The sequence below is a fragment of the Lutjanus erythropterus genome, chromosome 20, assembly GCF_056507025.1.
Source record: "Lutjanus erythropterus isolate fLutEry1 chromosome 20, fLutEry1.hap2, whole genome shotgun sequence".
NCBI classification, from domain to species: domain Eukaryota; kingdom Metazoa; phylum Chordata; class Actinopteri; order Lutjaniformes; family Lutjanidae; genus Lutjanus; species Lutjanus erythropterus.
This window is the reverse complement of record NC_139336.1, coordinates 9181082-9200593: the sequence shown is the minus strand read 5'-3', so window position 1 is coordinate 9200593 and position 19512 is coordinate 9181082. Positions and strand designations below refer to the sequence as shown.

The 19512-nt window shown below is 39.1% G+C and overlaps 1 protein-coding gene across 2 annotated transcripts in view; it reads right to left on the bottom strand.

The window, feature by feature from the left end:
- dpysl2b (dihydropyrimidinase like 2b) overlaps positions 1–19512 on the bottom strand; it is a 41081-nt gene that overhangs the window by 3358 nt on the left and 18211 nt on the right. For both annotated transcript variants that reach the window (XM_084746716.1, XM_084746717.1), the window contains exons 2-13: positions 18584–18672; positions 16629–16813; positions 13712–13876; positions 12145–12206; positions 9002–9082; positions 8694–8762; positions 6578–6698; positions 6161–6317; positions 5876–6017; positions 5487–5657; positions 684–863; positions 374–539 (exon numbers count right to left, since the gene is read on the bottom strand). In XM_084746716.1, coding sequence (XP_084602842.1) covers positions 374–539; positions 684–863; positions 5487–5657; positions 5876–6017; positions 6161–6317; positions 6578–6698; positions 8694–8762; positions 9002–9082; positions 12145–12206; positions 13712–13876; positions 16629–16813; positions 18584–18672 — 1588 coding nt within the window. The remainder of the gene's footprint in view (positions 1–373; positions 540–683; positions 864–5486; positions 5658–5875; positions 6018–6160; positions 6318–6577; positions 6699–8693; positions 8763–9001; positions 9083–12144; positions 12207–13711; positions 13877–16628; positions 16814–18583; positions 18673–19512) is intronic.

The window sequence follows — 19512 nt, the reverse complement described above, 5'->3', positions numbered from 1 at the left end:
TATATGTATATATATATATATATATATCATCTAAAGCCCCCCTTTTTGAATAGTAAAACTGTAAAATAAATATCAAAGAAACTCTTCTCTTTTCCTTTTTTTTAATTTTTTTTTATGGTGTTATAAGTTATAAGTTTTATACTGCACAAAAGACATTTTTGTGTTCTCCCAGCTTGTAGCCATGATTGTTCTGTTTCCATGACTCCCATATTTGCAGTGAAGAACAAGCTGACAGTGAATTAAAATGTGTCAGAAGCAAAAAATAAAACCTCCCAGAAACCGTTGTGACCTGAGAGTTAATGTGTCATCAGAATCATGTAATAAAAGAGTTATAACAAAGAAACAGTGATTTCAGGCTTCTGTCTGAACTGACCGGATAGGCTGAATCCAGACTGGTGCAGGTTGCGGACAGGCTGGTTGGGCTGCTTGGCAGGCGAGGTCTTGGCAGAGGAGGCAGGAGTCATGGCTTTAGGTGTGACCGACACCTCGCAGACCGGACCGTCGTACAGCCCTCTGGGTACACCCCTCAGCTCAGCCAGCTACAATTTAAGGAAACAGACGCAACAGTCACGGCGTTGAAAACAAACCGCTGGGTGTGTGCAGCAGCCTTTATCTCCGACTGACTTGCTCCAACAACAACAACCACAGCCTCACTGGACAAGGTTTGTAAAGCAGTACTGTACCCTGCTGCGAGCCTTTATCCTCTTGTAGACATAGTCAGGGAAAGGTTTTCGGACAACATAGCGTCCAGAGCCCTCAGTGGTGTGGAGGTTCCCTTCCTCCAAGACGATCTTGCCCTGGCTGATCACCACCAGAGGCCCACCGCGCACCTCAGTGCCTTCAAAGATGTTGTACTCCACAGTCTGTAGAGGAGAGCGAAGAAATAAATAAAGACAATGAAGTTAATAACATTTCAAGTCCAATAACCACACATACAAAAATAAATACACATATTTTTTAAAGAGGATTAATAAATCACCCATTTTTAAATGATGTCATGACTCATCATTCATCATTTCATAATGAAAAGGTGAGAAAATGGTGAGTAAGTGGGTTTATTCATCTCAGGTACACATATGATCAGATCACAGGACATGTGAGTCACATCTTTGATTAAATTATAATGTCTGTCTCATGATTAATGTGAATGACCTCTCACTGGATGCACTCTGTTGCTGCTGCAGATTCACAGGACTGAGAAACCTTTCACACAGTCGATGTTTTACAGTCACCATGGGTGGCGAAACTGCTGGATAACAGCAATAAGTTTGAAAAGCAGGACAGCACAGTATACGGGTGATCCAAATCCTCACACAGACTGCCTAAATTATAGACCTCAAACAAAAATGTTCTCATTCTACCTCAGCAGTTCCAGGGGGGGAGTCGACATCCCACCCACTGTTTAAGTGAGGCTTAAACAGTGGGTGGGTGTCGGCACCAATGAGGCTTAAACAACCTCATTGGTGTATCTCACTACCAGTTAACATGTGAATAGTTCTGGTTCTTACAAGTAAAATAAGCTACCATGCTTGGTTGTAATCCCTCATTATGTGTCGTTATGGAGGTCCAAATAATGTCTACGTATCAAAGTTTAGTTGTGTTTCATTCTACTGTGCCTATAAGGGGGGAGGAGACTCTTAAGACTATTAATTAAACTTCATTTCCACCCAAAGTACCTGGAACTTTTAGTCCTGAGAACTACTTTTAAAGAATGTAAATGGTTCCTTTAGCCTGCAGATTTTTCAAAAACAATGGCTGCAATAAAATTCTGAGTACTCAACCGATCAGAAATGTTCAGTGCAGCAAGCCCCACTCCACAATTCCTATATTTTTTAAACTCCAAAAAGCCCCTGTTTGGGGGGGTAAAATAATGTCCCTGGAATTGAACTTTATTTCCTGCTCCCTGTGGTGGAAACCCCCACAATTCCTTCAGAGGTTCCTAGGCCCTGGAGAAAGTTTCTGCAGTGGAAATCCAGCTTTAGTTGCCTCTATTGTTCATTAGTTATGTCGCTTTTCTTAACTATTATTATATAAAGTATATGTTCTACTATATCAGTTCTTGCCTGTTTTTTATCTTGGTTGGAAGTTGTTGTAACTCTGTAATAGCAGCCTGTTCCACCTCACAGATTTCACTCATTAGCTGGATTACTGTTCTGTAATGAGCTGTCATATTAGACACTGGGGCAATTTATCTAAATTTTATCAAAATTGCACTTTGGGCTGCTGCAATTTTCAAATCACAGGAGGTGCAATATTTGCTAAAGGCAAATATCATTTAAATATCAAACATCATATTCTACAGACTACAGAAAACATTTTCGTTTGATGCAGATGTCAGAAAAAGTTAAACAATAATTGTTTTAAGCATGCATTTCAATTAAAATAATAATAATGATGTAATAATTCCTGAAATTAACCCCTCAGATATAGTGAATCGTATCTTAACTGTAATTAGATATTATTTCAAAATCGTTCAGCTCTATTTTACACTTTTGTAACAGATCTTTTTTTAGGTTTAGGTTTTTAGATTTCTACTTCAGGCGATTCTACACTAATGAAAACATACTTCAGTGAATGAATATAATATTCCCTTCATGTCATATTGTATCAATAGATGCCCTGAATCTTACACACTGGACCTTTAACCATATAAATATTTTGCACTCTCGTGACATGGTCCTGTAGATATGACGTGTTTGAGTTAGAATTGTCTCGTGATTTTCAGTTAGTGTCTTTAAGATCTGAGATTAGTTGAACTTGTCTGACAGCTGAGCTGCTGTGATGTTTTATTACAGCTGCTTGTATCCTATAACACGAGCACACATATATTAAATCATCAGAGAAATACCTTCAAAGCAGAGGCACAATGATTCATCCTCTCCAGCTGATTTTCCCCTATCACGGGGATGATGTAACCTCCCTGTAGCACATGCTGTATCTGGGAACGTTTCGCTGCTTTAGTGCGCGGATTTATGAAAATCTCACTCACTCTTCATTTGAAAAATTGCCAGCACGATGTTGATGGACTTCCAGTTTGTGATCACGCATGATGCTGCCGTGTAAAATTGCCAGAATGTTTCTGGATTAAAGTGCACTTGTGAAAGGAGCTTAACTGATTTGGTTAAAAGTGTCTCCTCTGGATTCTAACGCTAATAAAGAAGGCAAAGCTAATCGTTGGGGCACAGAGGCCAGAAGAAGAAGAAGAAGAAGCGGGGGTCGTATGGGTGATGCGGGTGTTCGGGTGTCTGTGCGTGGACGCGGAGGGTGGGGAGGTTGCTGTGTGACGAATTTGTAAGCTGGATGAATGCTCTCTCCTACAAGCTACTGGAGCTATAAGGCTGAGGTCATGGCAATTTGGTGGACTCTGAGAGCCTGAAATGAGATCACCACTAGGCTGGACTATCCTGTGACACACACACACACACACACACACACACACTCATGCATACCCACTCCAAATGAGCAGTTTCTCCCATGAACACTAGTCCGTCATTTTCTGACTAAGCGGAATAAAAAGAAACCGAAGAACATGACAGGCTTAAGCAAACAGATTAAAGAACATACACGGCTATAGTCTCTCTGTCTTTCATACACATACACACACACACACACACACACACACTCTTACACACACGCAGATACACAGCGATGTGCCTGCTAACAATCAGAAACGATGTGTTCCAGTCCTCTGGCAGATTTTAAGGATGACATCACTCCCTTGACGCTGTGTGAGGCCCACACCCTGTTCAACAGTCACAGCCGTGCAGCAATAAGTGGACTAATAAACCAGTTGCTCCTGTGGCTCTTTTAAATTACATTAAACACATTCTTATCATTATTAATCATTATCACATAATAGATGTATATTAGTATGAATTTAAGATGTATCTCATGAGCTCGCTTGGGGTTTTTTTTGGTAATAAGTAATGTTATTTTTGTGGCTTCCCCTCTTCACTTTTTGAGTCCTTCAGTTTAAATAAACTAAATTCATAATGCTACACACAATATTGTGCTTCCAGTTTTGACTTTTTTCTGTTGCCCATAAGAAATTTTTGTCTGTAATTAAGTTTTATTTCAAGTTGTTTTGTTTTTTTTTTAATTTGGTTAAAAAAACAGCCTATTTCTCGCCTCTTTCAAGACACATACAGTCATTTCTATAAAAAATCTTGACCTAGATTGTTTTCTAATTGTTACATCATTTCACTTGTTCAGATAAAATGTAGTGTTTAGGACAGAAATCATTTGACAATATGGACACTTTTTTCACTGTGTCGTCTCAACTGTTTACCTTTGATTGTTGCAAAACCTTTTACTCATTGTTAAGGCTCGGCAATACATCAATATTATATCAATATAAGACTTGATATCGTCCTTGATTCTGGATATCGTCAGATCATTGTATGGTATAAGTGCTGTCATTTCCTGGTTTTAGAGGCTGAATTACAGTAAAGTGGTGTAATTTTCTGAACTTACTTGGCTGTTCTTGCTGTGCTATTGTTTGCCTTTAACCACTTAGTCATTATATCCACATTATTCATGATTATTTATCATAAATTTCATTGTGTTAATATTTTGTGAAAGCAAGAATAGTCATCGATATCATTGTGAAGCCATTTGGTCTAATTCTTGGTGTTAATTATTCTAGTATTCTGCTTAACTTCTGTCCTCATTCAAATCCTATTTCACGAAGCACTTTTAGCTCTAAGAAAGGGGCTAAATAACCAAGTTATTATTAGTTTCTTTTTAGCTACTCATTCATTCTCAGATCTCTTAATGTGTGCTTATATAGCACTAATAACCTGAGTAGCATTTAACAGAATCTTAAAGTCACTACGTGTAGATTTTGAAAATGTCTGAGTTTTGCGCCACCCACTGATCAAGATATCATTGTGGCAGGCAACAATCATATAAAAATTACACATCAATTAAATTTCAAGTGGATCGCCAAAAGAAAATGAATGTTTGTTATTAGGAGTTGCTTCATCAAATTGAGCAGTAGGTGGCGCCAATTCTCCAGTCGGAAAACCATTATACCACTGCAGAAGAAGAGAGCTCAAAATTTATAATAGACATAATTAAAATAGTGTCAGTTGAACCTGAAATGATGAAAAACAATGTGAGAAAGTGCAGTCATTTCTGTTTTTGTTTTATGTATTAATGTGCAGAAGGATACATCAGATCTGATGATGTGTGGACAGATCACGTATGTATAATAGAGCCATGAGAACCATGAGAAGATTGTCCGAGGAACCACTGGTCAGTGAGTTAAATGTTCACTGTGTCAGAAGTTACTGGAAAAAAAGTGTTTTCCATCTCCTTTTTGAAAAAAACTACTTAAAGTGAGTGTGAAAACTTTCTTCAAATTTTGCCATGTCATCAACCTTTTCTAATGACATACTTCAAAATGGGCATAAAGACACGTCAATGGAAACACGTCTGTAGTAATTTTAACATTTGATGTTTAGAGGCCTCGCTCTTCATCATACCGAGTTGTGGCTCTTGGCAGAGATGATCTTCGTGATGTCTGGGTCCCACAGCACCAGGTCAGCGTCTGAACCGACGGCGATACGACCCTTGCGGGGGTACAGGTTGAAGATCTTGGCGGCGTTGGTGCTGGTCACCGCCACAAACTGGTTTTCATCCATCTTACCCGTGACCTGAAATGAACCATAGCTGAGAGTGAGAACAGTAGAGTACTGTCATGTGGTCTGATCATCTCTGTGCCATTTTCCTTTTCTTGTATATTTATTCAGTCTGTCTTGCTCAGTGTGGACTGTTCTATGTTTTCCAGTTACATTATTTTGCTTATGGTTGTTGTTAAACTGCTGTAGCTCGCTCACTTTGGGCTACACAGGAAAAATGAATGTGTGCGTACCACACACTTGTCCCAGATGATAGACATCCTCTCCTCAGTGCCATTGACGCCTTCAGGAATCAAGCTGAAGTCGTCTTTGCCCACAGCACGCTGGGCGGTGTTGAAGGGACAGTGTGCGCTTCCTGTCACCTGCAGGTCACCACTACATGGGAGGTCAAGGGTGGACAAAGAGGAAAGAGGGGACATTGTGCTCATTGTTTACTATACAGAAGATGAAGTTGGTTGTAACACAAAGTGTTTTAATCGGGTTATTGTCCATGTTGAATGATTGCATCATGCTCTCACCAGGACAGCAGGGAGTTGAGATAGTCTGGTGTGGTTGGGTCGGGGCTCAGGGGAGGTGAGGTGACGTAGGCAGCTGCCTTGGCCCAGTTCTTGCTCCAATAGTGAGAACCGTCTGTTCCCAGGCTAGCAGTGATTGGCTCTCCATAGACCACAGTGCCTGAAAGTGCAATCCCATTATAACACCAACATGTGGACTGATGCAACGTTTGGAACTGAGCATTTAATGTAATTCTAAGTAAGTAGGGGTTTTCTAGTCCAAAACCTGAATATAACTGTATTTATGTTGGTTTTGTTTTAGGTCTCATCTCTGTGGTTTCTAGTTTTCCAAAAGGAGAAATTCTAATGGCGACAAACTGTATGGAAATGTCTATTTAATTAGCGTAAGATGAGGCAGTTATTCTGGTTTTCAACTCTCACCCTTCTTCCTGGCCTGAGCGATGACATCAGCAGCACTCTTGCTCATCACCTTGGTGACATAGAGAGGGCAGTTGGTCTGATTGGCCACGGTCACAGAGCGGTTTACAGCCTCGGCCTCCACCTGGAGAACAGAGACGGTTCCATATGAGCGACCAATGCGGGAAAATTAAGTCCTACTTCATGCTTTTCATACATCATTTCTCTACCTTGTTCTTCCAACTAAGTTGTTTTCTCCACCGCTTTAAGACAGACTAGCTGTTTCACTCTGATTCCTGTCTTTGTGCTAAGCTAAGCTAAGTGGCTGCTGGCTGTGATTTTGTATTTTCTGTACAGACAATGAGTGGTATCACTCAGTGGGTGGTGTCAATCTTCTCATCAATCACTCAGCAAGAAAGTGAAGAAGCTCAGGTCCAAAAATGTCAAAATATTCCATTAGGTGTGTTTATGCTTTATTTCCCTTAAAATCTGTTTTCCATCCATGGCAACAAAAACAAGGTAAAACACTTAAGAGAACTTTGGCAACTTGTTTTGAAAAATGATGAAGATGGCAGAATTGTGACTTTTCAATGACAACACTAACAAAATGTTCCAAGAAGAAAGAACACTGTGGGCTCTTCATCCTCATCCTCATCTTGTCTATGTTTCCTTTTGGATCACATTCTGCTTTTTTTTTTGTTGGTGTTTCTGGGTGTTCTTTTTCTCTGATTTTTGCCTGAAGTTTTTAATAACTACTCTATAAATCACTTGAAATAACAGTTTGGATTACAGTCCAGAGTTGGTTAACCTTCCTGTGAGAAATGATTCAGTATTTTATTTCACCTTGGGCCAAGCACGTAATCGCTGCAGGGACAGGGGGATAAGGCAAAGGAAAAATAGTTTTTTTGTTTTGTTTTGTTTTTTTTGTATGTTCTTAAAACATATAAATATTTAGTATTTTTCTATATCTTGTCCATATGGGACAGACTGTATGTCAAGTGTGTGCATTTGAATACATATAGGTACTAATACAAGCACAGCCACAGACTTTGACTTGGTATTTATGACTTGAGACTTGACTTAGACTTGAGATAGATGACTTGAAAAGACTTTTTAAGAACAAATAATTGACTGACTGGCAGAGGTAAATTTAGATTAATTACCACAAGATGTCAAATATCAGTAAGACTTATATGGCATAAGCAGGCAGCAACAATTGAAAATAAAATTTAACTTTTCACGACCACTGTCTTTCAGGGCTGCAGCTAACAATAATTTTTATTGTTGATTAAGCTGGTGATTATTTTCACAATCAAAGTGTCACAATGCTGAAAAATTTCAATCAGAGCTCAAGATGATGTCCTCAAATGTCTTGTTTTGTCCACAACCCAAAGATATTCAGTTTACTGTCAGAGAGGAGTAAAGAAACCAAAAAAATTCACATTTAAGAAGCTGTAATCAGAGAATTCTGACTTCTTTTTATTTAAAAAAATGCTCAAACCCATTTCTAAATGATCACAACAGTTGGCAATTAATTTAACGATCAATTAATAATTGATAAATCATTTTAGCTCTGCTGTTTATTACCTGATTTAAATGTGGAAACTGTGAGGAATCATCAGAATTATGAATGACCTGATTTGTGACTTAATTGACTTAACGCAGGGACTGAAATTGACTTGTTTGATTCTCACCATATATATGTGTGTGTATACTTGTTGGATACCTGTATATATAAGGAGAAAGACAGAAGTTTTGGTGATTAACACATCTGCTATAAGTCATACTTCAAATGTCATTCTCTGCTTTGCTGCCACATCTGGATGTTCATGAGTAACAACCATGATTCATGAAAAGGATGTAATGCCTTTGGAGTTCCCACCAGGAAAATTCACATTAAACACGAGGGTGAGACTGAAGAGGATGTTTAAGTATTTGCCAAGGCGGTGAGACACCAGCGGCTTCACTGTAAAACTGTCAAACAAACGTAACACAACAGCTGCGAAGGTTGGAGGAGTCAAATCCTCTAAGCGCGAAAAGGAGTTCTGCAAATAGAACTCAGAGATGAAGTGATTCCTCGCTTCCCCAAGTCGAACCAGCTCTTTCGCCAGAAATCCAGACAGGTTCAAGTCGGTCTTACCTCCTCAGGACGGCTCAACACGTGTCCCTCAGGACCAGTGATCCCCTGCTCCAGGATCCTGCGCTGCTCCTAAATACACACAATCAAGCAAACACATAAAAAGGAACACACACACACACACACACACACACACACACACACACACACAAGGAAACCATCATGAAAATATCAGATGTTGAGTCGTGCAGGTGCACACATGTTTGCTTTGAAACGCTCAAAGCTTTGGGGTTTTTATTTTCCATTTGATGCCAATTTTAACACCAGCATCCAGCAGAAAATCGTGTGTCATATGGAGAGAAATGTCATACCTCAGCTACAATGTCTCCATTCTCAGCGTGCACCTGGGCTATGGCGCCCAGATCACGGATCACACTGAACACCTCGTACACCTGCAGCAAAGACGAAGACACGGTTATGATTCCTGATACACAAAAGCAACTTTTCTTTCTCTTGAAATCTGCTCTGTATTGCACTGTATGCCAAAAAAATGTCTTCCCAGGGTGGCAAAGTTGTGACCCGCCTTACTCTGCCTTGGCTCTGATTGGGTAGCAGGGCAGGAATTTCGCAGCGGCCACAATGGCCATGACTGCTGTGCCCCACACAGTTTGGTGGCCTTGATGTCCCGCCTGCACAGCCCCAGCTCATTCCGCCATTTTCCCCTCTGTCTCTTTCCTGGCAACACTGTTATTGACAGAGGGAGTGTGTCACCAGCTCCAATCTCTCCTCCAGATATGATTACCTCTGGCTCCAAAAACACCCAGATGACGATGGCCATGATGCCAAACTCGAGGCTTCAAAACAGCGGTCCATGAAGCAATGGGTGATATCACACTGGCCACGCCCACTCATACAGGCTATAGCACAGCCTCAGAGAACCACTAGCATGGCTGTAGACTCTGGCTGTTTATATTTATTTTTTGCCACCGTCCCCTCGAAGAAATCATTTGTTTTGCTCATAATTTATGTAATAATAATTTTCAGAATTTCAATTATACTTTTATGGACTGTAAGGCTGTAAATCTTGCTAATATTTTTCTAATTCAATGTCCAAGTCCAAGGTGATGTCTTAAAATGTGCTTGTTTTGTGCAAGCAACAGTCCAAACCCCAAAGACATTCAATCCAATCTCATAAAACAGAGAAAAACATAAAATTCTATAAATGTGAGAAGCTGGAGTCAATGAAGGGTTGGCATTTTTCCTTGAATATGACTTCAAGCAAAACTGACAGTGAATAATTGTGCTTTTTCCACTATCAGTATAAAATAATGGACACTGCATCACATTTACACTCTAATTACATAATGTAAAATGATATATAATGTAAAATTAACCACACAATAATCATAACCTTAGTGACTCTGAATATTTTTGTGGTTAAATAAAACATGGACTGTGACTTTCACACAGTATGGGAGTCTCCCACACTCAAGATTGTTTATTAAGCAGAGCGGTAACTTGAAGGAAAACTGACGTGTTGAATGAGTCACCACCTCACGGCTGCCAAGTGCGCAACAATAAAGAGTCATCAAAGTTTGACAGGGGAGAGAAAATGATAAACTCTGGCTGCACCGGGCCGTGAGCATTCCTCACACAGGTGCAAAGACCAACACGGATCTGTTTCAAAACAGCTTTCGAGTGGGATTAATTCATTTTAACCATGAGTCAGGGAAAGACTTGGACAAAGACGTGGCTCTCATTATCCTCTCCCAAGAGAAACACACAGATAATCAGCGAGAAATGATGCCTCGCCAAGACAAACTGACTCGCACTGTAACTCTTACTGTAAGATGAGACCAAGAGCCAAATAATGTCAGACTTATTGTAGGCTACCAATCTATCTGTCTGCTTGTTTAAGTTATGACTTAATGCCACTGAATAAAATGTTGCCAGAGAAAACTGATTCAAACATAATCTTGGCAGACTGATACAAATAAATAAACTTTTTTTTGTTTCACAGTTTCTATTCTGGCAAAGCTCTTAGTCTGGATGGAAGCAACAGTAAACAAGTCATCATTTTGTTATTTTGGCTTATTCAACTATTACTTCTACAGTAAACAGCATCATCTTTTCTTTGGATTCATTTGTGTGCTGTCACATCTCATAAGTCATGTAAGACTCATGACCATTAATCTAACTGTAATCTGTATAGAGTCCATTTGAATTTAGGCCTTTGTGCAGCAGCAAGTTCTGTGTTAAAGGACCATCCCAGTTTAATTAGATGTAGACTGGGCTGCACTAACAAAGGCTAAATTAATATAAATTAAATAGAGTTTAATCAGTTTGGCAATGCTTGTTCACCAAATAAATAAAAAAAATCAAATTTAGAGTGCTGGCTGTCCCACAGTTCTGCTGCTTTGTATTTCTTAACAAAATGTTAAAATGTATGCTACCAAGCTACAAGTTAACAAAACATTACATTGTTTGCTAGCACGCTATAATGTTAAGAAAATGTTACATTGTTTGCTAGCTAGTTAAAAAGTTAACAAATCATTACATTATTCCCTTATATAGTTAAAAAGTTAACAAAATATTGTTTGCTAGCGAGCTGTTTGTGAACAAGCTAAAAATTAAGAAAATGCCACATTGTTTGCTAGCTAGTAAAAAAATTAACAGAACATTACGTTGTTTGCTAGCAAGCTAAAAAATTAAACAAAATGTCACATTATTTGCTAGCTAGTTAGTAAAAAAGTTAACAAATTGTTGTATTGTTTGCAAGCTAGTTAGTTTAAAAGAAACAAATCACTACATTGTTTGCTAACTAACTATAAAGTTAGTTAGCCTAGTTAGCCTACTCATGCTGGCTTGGGAGACAGTCTAATTTCTCCTCCTTGGACAAAAACAATATGACTTCAATCACATTATTATGTACCAATCTATCTGTGCGCTTGTTGAAGTTATGACTTAGTGCCACAGAATAAAATGTTGCCAGAGAAAAGAGATTCAAATATAATCTTGGCAGACTGATACAAATGAATAAACTCATTTTTGTTTTACAGTTGCTATTCTGGCTCAGCTCTCAGTCTCAGGATGAAGGCAAAAGTAAACAAGTTATGATTTTGTTATTTTGACTAATCCAACTATTACTTCTACAGTAAACGGCATCATCTTTTTCTTTTGATTCACTTGGGTGCTGCCACATCTCATATGTCATGTAAGACTCATGACCATTAACCAATCTGTGTAGATTCTATTTGAATTTATGTGCAGCAGCAAGTTTCATATAATTTTAGTTTAATAAGATTCAGTGCAGGAGAGGCTGCATCTCATTTAGGCCAGTAAGTCATTGTAGGACCACAATACACCCTCTGTCCCTCGAGGTTTTATTCAAATTGAATAAAAAGTTTTTGATTTAACCTTTAATACAGCATCTACAAAAATGCTGTCTCTTGTTTCACAGTAGCAAACGGCACGACACAGAAAGAAGCGATGAGGGGAAGAGAAGAAGTCCCACCTGAGCATCAGTAAGCTGGAAAATATCCTTATAAGCCAGATAGACGAGGAAAGAGTTGACACCTGAAAATACAAAATGACAAAGTCTAATAATCATGAGGAAATGGAGATGACTGGAACACAAAAAAAAATCACTCTGATTGTTAAAGTTTAATAGGAGTTTCTTTAACTTATTTGATAAAATGTATATAGAGAGGAAAACTATAAAACGCATCCATATAATTACAAAGGATGAGTAAGGTGCAGTCAAATGACGATCTGGAAATATGCTGAAAATACGGAACTTCTTAGAGGCAAGTTCCCGACATGGGGCTTTCCCAGTGAAGCACAGTGAGGCTCCACTAACTAGGATTTGCCAAATTTCTGAAAAGAAGACGGAATTCTTTCAAATATTGGCAGAAGAAGTGAAAAAGAGTTTGGACATCAGATATGCACTTGAGAGAAGCAGTGAAGAGCGTAGAGCAAGAATATTTTCGCATTTAACACAGACCAAGCCAAGTTTTGGTGAGTTTTATTTTGTCTCTGTTGAGTTTGAATGAAGTGAGTTTGATAAAATGACTGTTTCTGTGAAAAGAGTCTGCATCTGGCGTCTGACATCGATTAATGTACGTCAAGTCGACGGATCCAATTCATTTTCTATGGAGTATATCCGCCTGTGCAGTGCATGATGGGTACGGCGCGACAAGCTGACTGACCATTCACTGTATCTGAATTTGCATAATCATGGCCAGACCTACTTTATGCAAATGAGGTCCATCCAGCACAACATGGCAGATTCATAAAAGTCCGATCAAACTGTCAAACTAGGCAGTTGTGATCAATATGAAATAAGATTGTGTTACTGCATTGCCTATTTCTCACCTAACACATTTTCCAAAACATATTTAGTGTACTACTGAAAAATGAGAAAGTTTGTGACCCTTCTGCCACGTTGAAAAGATCCAAGCCAAAATCAGGCACCGCCCAAATTGTAGTACGTCGATCCAATCAACTGCAGTGTTTACATGGTAAACTTGGGGGAGCGTAGGGTGTTCTGTTCCATCAAGGTCCGTCATTAGTGGACTTGGTGTGTCTGCACCGTTACTCTTTAACAAAAAGAGGGATCCTTTCAAACCTCTGGGAGGTGCATCAGGCTTTGAGGCAAGTTCGACCAAACTTGGCCAAACCTTGTAATGACAATATCACGTGGTGTACAGTGACCAAAAAAGACTTTTTCCCATAGACTTACATTGTGAAAGACACGATTGCAAAATAGTGGATACCATTTCTTTGAGTGTGACCCTGCAAAATGACTCATTTCACTATCAGGATCAAATCCATCCAATAACATGATTAAATAATTTTATCGCATTCAAGTTGTTAAACCAGAAGTTAAATTGTTGAATTGTTGCCTCAAAGAGTCACTTAGACACAAAAACATGGGAAAATACAGACACTCCCCTTTAACTACCAAATTCAATTTTACCAGCTTTAAGTATTCTAGCTGGAAAAAATCAGTCTTGATGAAATTTGACAAACACACTGATTTGATGAAATGAAATGTGACTCTGCGTTGGGCGTGGTCTTACCGTGATCCTTCACGAGCGCCTCCATCTCCTCCTGGATGCCCTTGTGCCACTCGGTGATGTCGATGTGCAGCGAGTAGTCGCAGCAGGACTTGCTGTCGGCCCATTCACGCCACTGCTCGAAGGCCGAGATGAGGCTGACGCCCGGCTCTGGGACCACATGGTCGACTGGATACACACACAAACACACACAGGAACACACACACACACAGACCGTGAAACACATTGATTGTGCTGTCTGTTATCCATGATTATGACGTGGTGTCTAGACCAAAGTGAGACAGACTGTAGTTTCACACCAAATATGTTCCAAATGTGTCTCAAGTAGCCACTGTTGGAGCGTATTGATCTTTGAAAACTACCAGATACACGCGTCCTGTCCCTATACAAACAATCGTTTGCTCATGGTTTCCACCACACAAAGACAAACTTACAGTAGATCGTCTCAAGATGTTAGTTTCCAAAGTTTTCAGACGTGTGAGTAAATATAATGGCCAAAATATACAGATGAAGAGGACACAGCAGACCAAGTGGTCGGGATGAGTGAGAACTACACACCACTTCTCACAAGCTGTTCATTTGGTATTGATTCCTTTAAAATAAATATTGATTACACTCTATAAATACAAAACACGGGAGGCTGCATCACTTCCACACATTCTGACTAATTTTGCACCAATGAACAACCGACATTTTTGTTTAGCTGGCCTGTAGCAATATGAGTAACCTCTTAAAACATGTAAAAACAACACAGCCTGAAAGTTATAAGGAGGCTGAACAAAAACAAGAAGATAAATATTGATCTTATTATGATTTGATCAAAGTATTTCTATAAAAATTCCTGTCTATTAGTGCAAACATTTGTATTTAAGTGTACTCGCATTTGCTTTTGTAATAACTTTGTTATTAATGGCCAGTACCTGTCACATGATTTTGCTTTTTGCTTTCTTGTTTTCTAAAAATCACCATTATTATTATTAATCATTATTAATCACTACATCATATCAAGTTTAAAAAGTTTGGTATTGCTCATCCACACTAGTGTGGTGTGTCAGTGAGGTCAGTGTTCACATTACCAACCAACCAATTAATTTAATTGCTCTTCTGTCAACATTTCTTTCAAACAAAGTATTTGTTATTTCGTCTGTAGCAACACCAGAAAATTGTTATAATAATAATAACCACCACAATTCCCAAGAGCCCAACATGGCATCTTAAAATTATTTATTTTGACTAATCAGCAGTTCAAAAACCAAAGAGACCAGTGTTGTTGTTTAATATTCTAATGATAAACCCTATCAGCTGTTCATGTCACAACTAATTTATCTTATACTGTATGTTTCTAACTGCCTCTATGTGAAACTTGAGTGATCAGAACCCAGTCTGTTCACACTGGCAGGCCACATCTGCTTTAAACTGGATTCAGATCCAGTTTGGACCACGTGGAACTGCAGCTTTAATCTGAAACAGATTTTAAACACATTCATTTGTGGTTTGAAATCTGATTCAAACCCAAGTTCTAAAGGTCCGTCTCTCTGTCTGGCCTTTCAATTTACATCTCAGACTGTCTCTTTGTCGCTTTCCGTTTTCCCGTCTGTACAGTCGTGATGAAAACTCCCACTGACACTCCAGCCACCAGGCTCCCACACATCACATCCCAGCTCCAGACCTGCCCGAGTCTGAGTCTGCAGCAGTCAGCGTTTAGCCGAGGTGACAACGACACACGAGTCGTCTGGGAGTGTTTGTTCTGCTGTGACTGGGAGGATAGTTCAGCTGCTGAGTCAGCAGAGCGAGGAGGGAGGGGGGCAGTATTAGAGAGGAGCTCTGTTTTCTTTTCACATTACGGAACACAGCTCTTTATTGTTTTTATTATTGCTTCGTTTATCTTGTCTTATCTTTTACTGTCTTGTGAAGCACACTGTAACATCTGTTGTTAAAAGTGAGATATAAATCAGATATATGTTCATCATCATTATTACATTACCTTATTTTATCTTGACAGCCTTGTGTCTCTTTTAAAGTACATAAAAATGAAATGAAGCCACTGTTAGACCAGAGGATTGATAAAATCTAGGAACAAGTCAGATTTAGAGCTGCAACTTTTATTCAGTTAATCGATTAATAATCAACTATTAAACTATTTTGGTAAATGGTTTCTTTTTGAGTTTTGATTTATTTTTATTTTGAGTAATTTCTAATGGAAAAAAGTCCAAATTCTCTGATTTAAGCATCTCAAATGGTAATATTTATGGTTTCTTCACTCCTTCATAACAGAAACTGAATATGTTTGGGTTGTGGACAAAACAAGACATTGGAGAACATTATCGTGGACTTTGGGAAACACTGATTGACATTTTTGGACCACTTTCTGACATTTTCTTGATGAAACAACTAATTGATTAATCAAGAAAATAATCAACAGATTAATCTATAATGAAAATAATTGTTAGTTCCAGCCCTAACTGACTTTCCTGTGTTTGTAAAATAATTGAGAGTTTCCAGTTGACCTGAGCAGAATGACTTTGAACTGAAAGAGGACACCCAGGCCTGAGAGATTTATCTGAAACATTATGCAAAGGAAAATAGAATTACAAGAATCAGAAGTCTAAAATGTGAAAGAGAAAGAAAAGCATCCGTTCAGAGAGTGGAAAATAACAATGACAAATCTACTGTCTCTGTGTGTGCGAAGGGAAAGTGCATTGACTTCCTGGCTCAGTCCTCACGGCAGATGGATGGTTTTATATTTTGGCTCGGTCATGAACAGGCCTGGCTGGCACCCTTCCTGTTCTCATTAAGAAATTTTCAATTAAAGCCGATCAGTGAATGAGTCACCGCGGGAGAAGACGCACTGCGAGCGTCACGCTCAGCTCTGATTCTGATGAGTCTATAAAGAGAGGCATCGTTCTGCTGGACAACTCACTGATCATGGTGGTGCCTCCGGCCAGCGCGGCCTTGGTGCCCTGGTAGAAGTCGTCGGCGGACGTCATTCCTCGATCAGGCATCTGGAAGCGCGTGTGCACGTCGATGCCGCCCGGCATCAACATGCGGCCGTGCGCGTCGATGGTCTTCACCCCGCCGGGCACGATGAGATTTTCCCCAATTTGTCTGAAGAGAAGAACGTAAGAAGTTACAAAATGGTGATGAAACAATCTACAAATAAATGAACATTTTTAAATACTTTGCATGAGTTGTTCAACGAAATATTATAATCAAGACATCACAATACTATAGCAAGAATGACAATAACATAATGTGATGTCAATCAAATTAAACACACTTTATGTAAGTTCTGCTGCTGGAGCTTTCTCACATTAAAACAATAACAAAAGACAGTTTGATGACCTCTGAAGCAGTGCGGCATCATGGGAACTGTTGTCTTCAATGTTAAACAACCACCATTGCAGATTAAAATCTATCTGACATGACTCGTTCACAGACGCGGTCATGCAAAAAGTTTTACGTATGCAATGTTTAGTTTCGTTCGCCAACTTCCTTTCTAACTATCTGACCTATCTGACATATCCTGTGTTACACAGATGTAACAGCAACTGGCGGCTAGTAGAAAAAACACTGTTACCTTGAATAAAACTGTGGATTTCTCTGGGTTTGACCATTGTTGGAAACATTTAGGGTAATGTAAGTACACAACACAACAAAATACAAAACAGGTCTGGCATTTTATGAATTTTAATGTCGAAATGTTGCATACTGTAACCTTAAATAGGACAACAAAGAGTCTGTACAGTGTTAAATTAAATGGTAAACAAAGATATGAGCATTTATATGACAAAAACCTGAGCAATAAACATGTATTTATGGTCTTTTAACATAATCAGGGAAGTTTACCCATTTCAGGCACTTGTCTAACTTTGCTTTTATGTTTAGTACGTAGAAAGTCTAAAACGACAGAAAATCAATATGATTTGAGAGGAATGTTGTTGGTTTTTTGGTTACACTTTATTCGAAGGGGTGACATGACATGAATGTTTATGACGGTTGTCATTAAGTGTAATTCGGTCAGTTACGTAGTTTGTAAGGCAAAGTGTTACGGTTTCCAAACAATGTTAACTTTGCATTAAAAATGACATAACTGACTGAATAACACGTAATGATGACCATCATAAACACCTATAAATGTCATGTAAAGACTCCTTCATGTTTGTGGCAGGTATTATGTCATGGTTATGACAGTATCATGTCAGTCAGGGCAAGTACAAATGTAAAATACTATTTTACTGAAGTTCAGAGGAGCTGCAAATATGTAGCAGGCAATGATCAGAAATGCATGTTGGCATTATTGTAGTGTTCAGCTTCAGTCCACATCGTTTCAGTCTGTAAATAATCCTCTCTGTTATGTGTTATTGGCTTGGTTTGTTTTCTGCTGTGGTGTTTTGTTCAAAGTAATTACCTACAGTGTTCTGAGGGTTATTCTTGAGTTTCGCAACAGCAGGAGACAAAACTATTTCACCTCAAGGTCCATTTATTAAGCCCTTGAAGTGCTCTGAAAAATAGAGAGTTAAACATCTACATTTCCATGACAACTGGGAAAACTGAGTCTGTTGAGGAAGATCATGTGATACGATCAAAAAGCTCCAGAACAGCTATTAAATAGACCTTGACATGAGATCATCCAAATCCACATTTTGTGGTCTTTTTTTGCACAATTGGTTTTAGTAATTACTTACACATTGGCTGAAATAAATTCCAAACTATTGTAGTCTCACTGACACTCATTTTTTGTATTTTTGTTTCCACTGTTGTAATAAATAAAGAGACAGAAACCAGACACATGGGTCGATTATAACTTTGTAAACATGATGAAATCTGTGTTTTTACTCAGCCGTCAGCAGCTTGAAGAAAAAGCAGCACACTCACTTGATGACTCCATCCTCCATATAGATGTCAGCACAGAAGGACTGGTCATCGTTCACGATCTTCCCTCCTTTGATCAGGAGACGGTCGCTCTGGAAAGCAATAAAGATGATAAGCTGCCGCACACTGAACTGCACTTAAACACGTGAAATATTTTATCATGAGAAAATGGAGTTAAACTGTGAGAACCGGGCTGAACATGTTAAGAGGTTTTATAGACACCTATAAAAATACGCTTATGAGGGCGAGTATCCGATTTGGCTCGACTGGATGCGGGATTAAGTGCCTTTGATGAAAGACATTTTGGGAAATGTCACATAAAAAAGTGGGCTGGCGCTCACCTCACAACAAAAAATAAATACTCCCAACCCGCTGAATGTACACGGCAGCCTCCGCCTGGCCTTTTTAAGATGCACTCTGATACAGAACACATGGCTGCGCAATGTCTTTTAACTGATACTACTTTTCTTCATCTCCACAAACACACACACATAAATACACACTCTTAAAATGCACACTTACAGGGATAGGAAGTGGGGTAGCATGAGGTACTTATCCATAGTAAGTGTATTAACTACAGTAGATGGCAGGTTGAGCCCAATTTGGAGAAGCAGCAGGTGTATCAGTGTAGGAAGCTAAGCAATGTACTGCTGTGGACAGGATCAACAGTTTCAAGTAATCCAACCCCCCCCCCCTTTAAAACACACTTGATTCATGTTTGGAGGGTAAAACAGGCAACGACAGAGAGAAGAGAGAACTGTGATGTTTGGATCAGCACCAGGTTTCTGTGTGGATGTTTAGACAGTGACTGTTTATAAAGTGATGGGGATTAGAGAGAGATTGGGGGAAAAAAAGAAAAGATGCAGAAAGAGGAGAGGTAAAAAGAGAAGAGGAGTTGATTAAAATTGGCTGGATGTGAGAAGCGGTCTGGC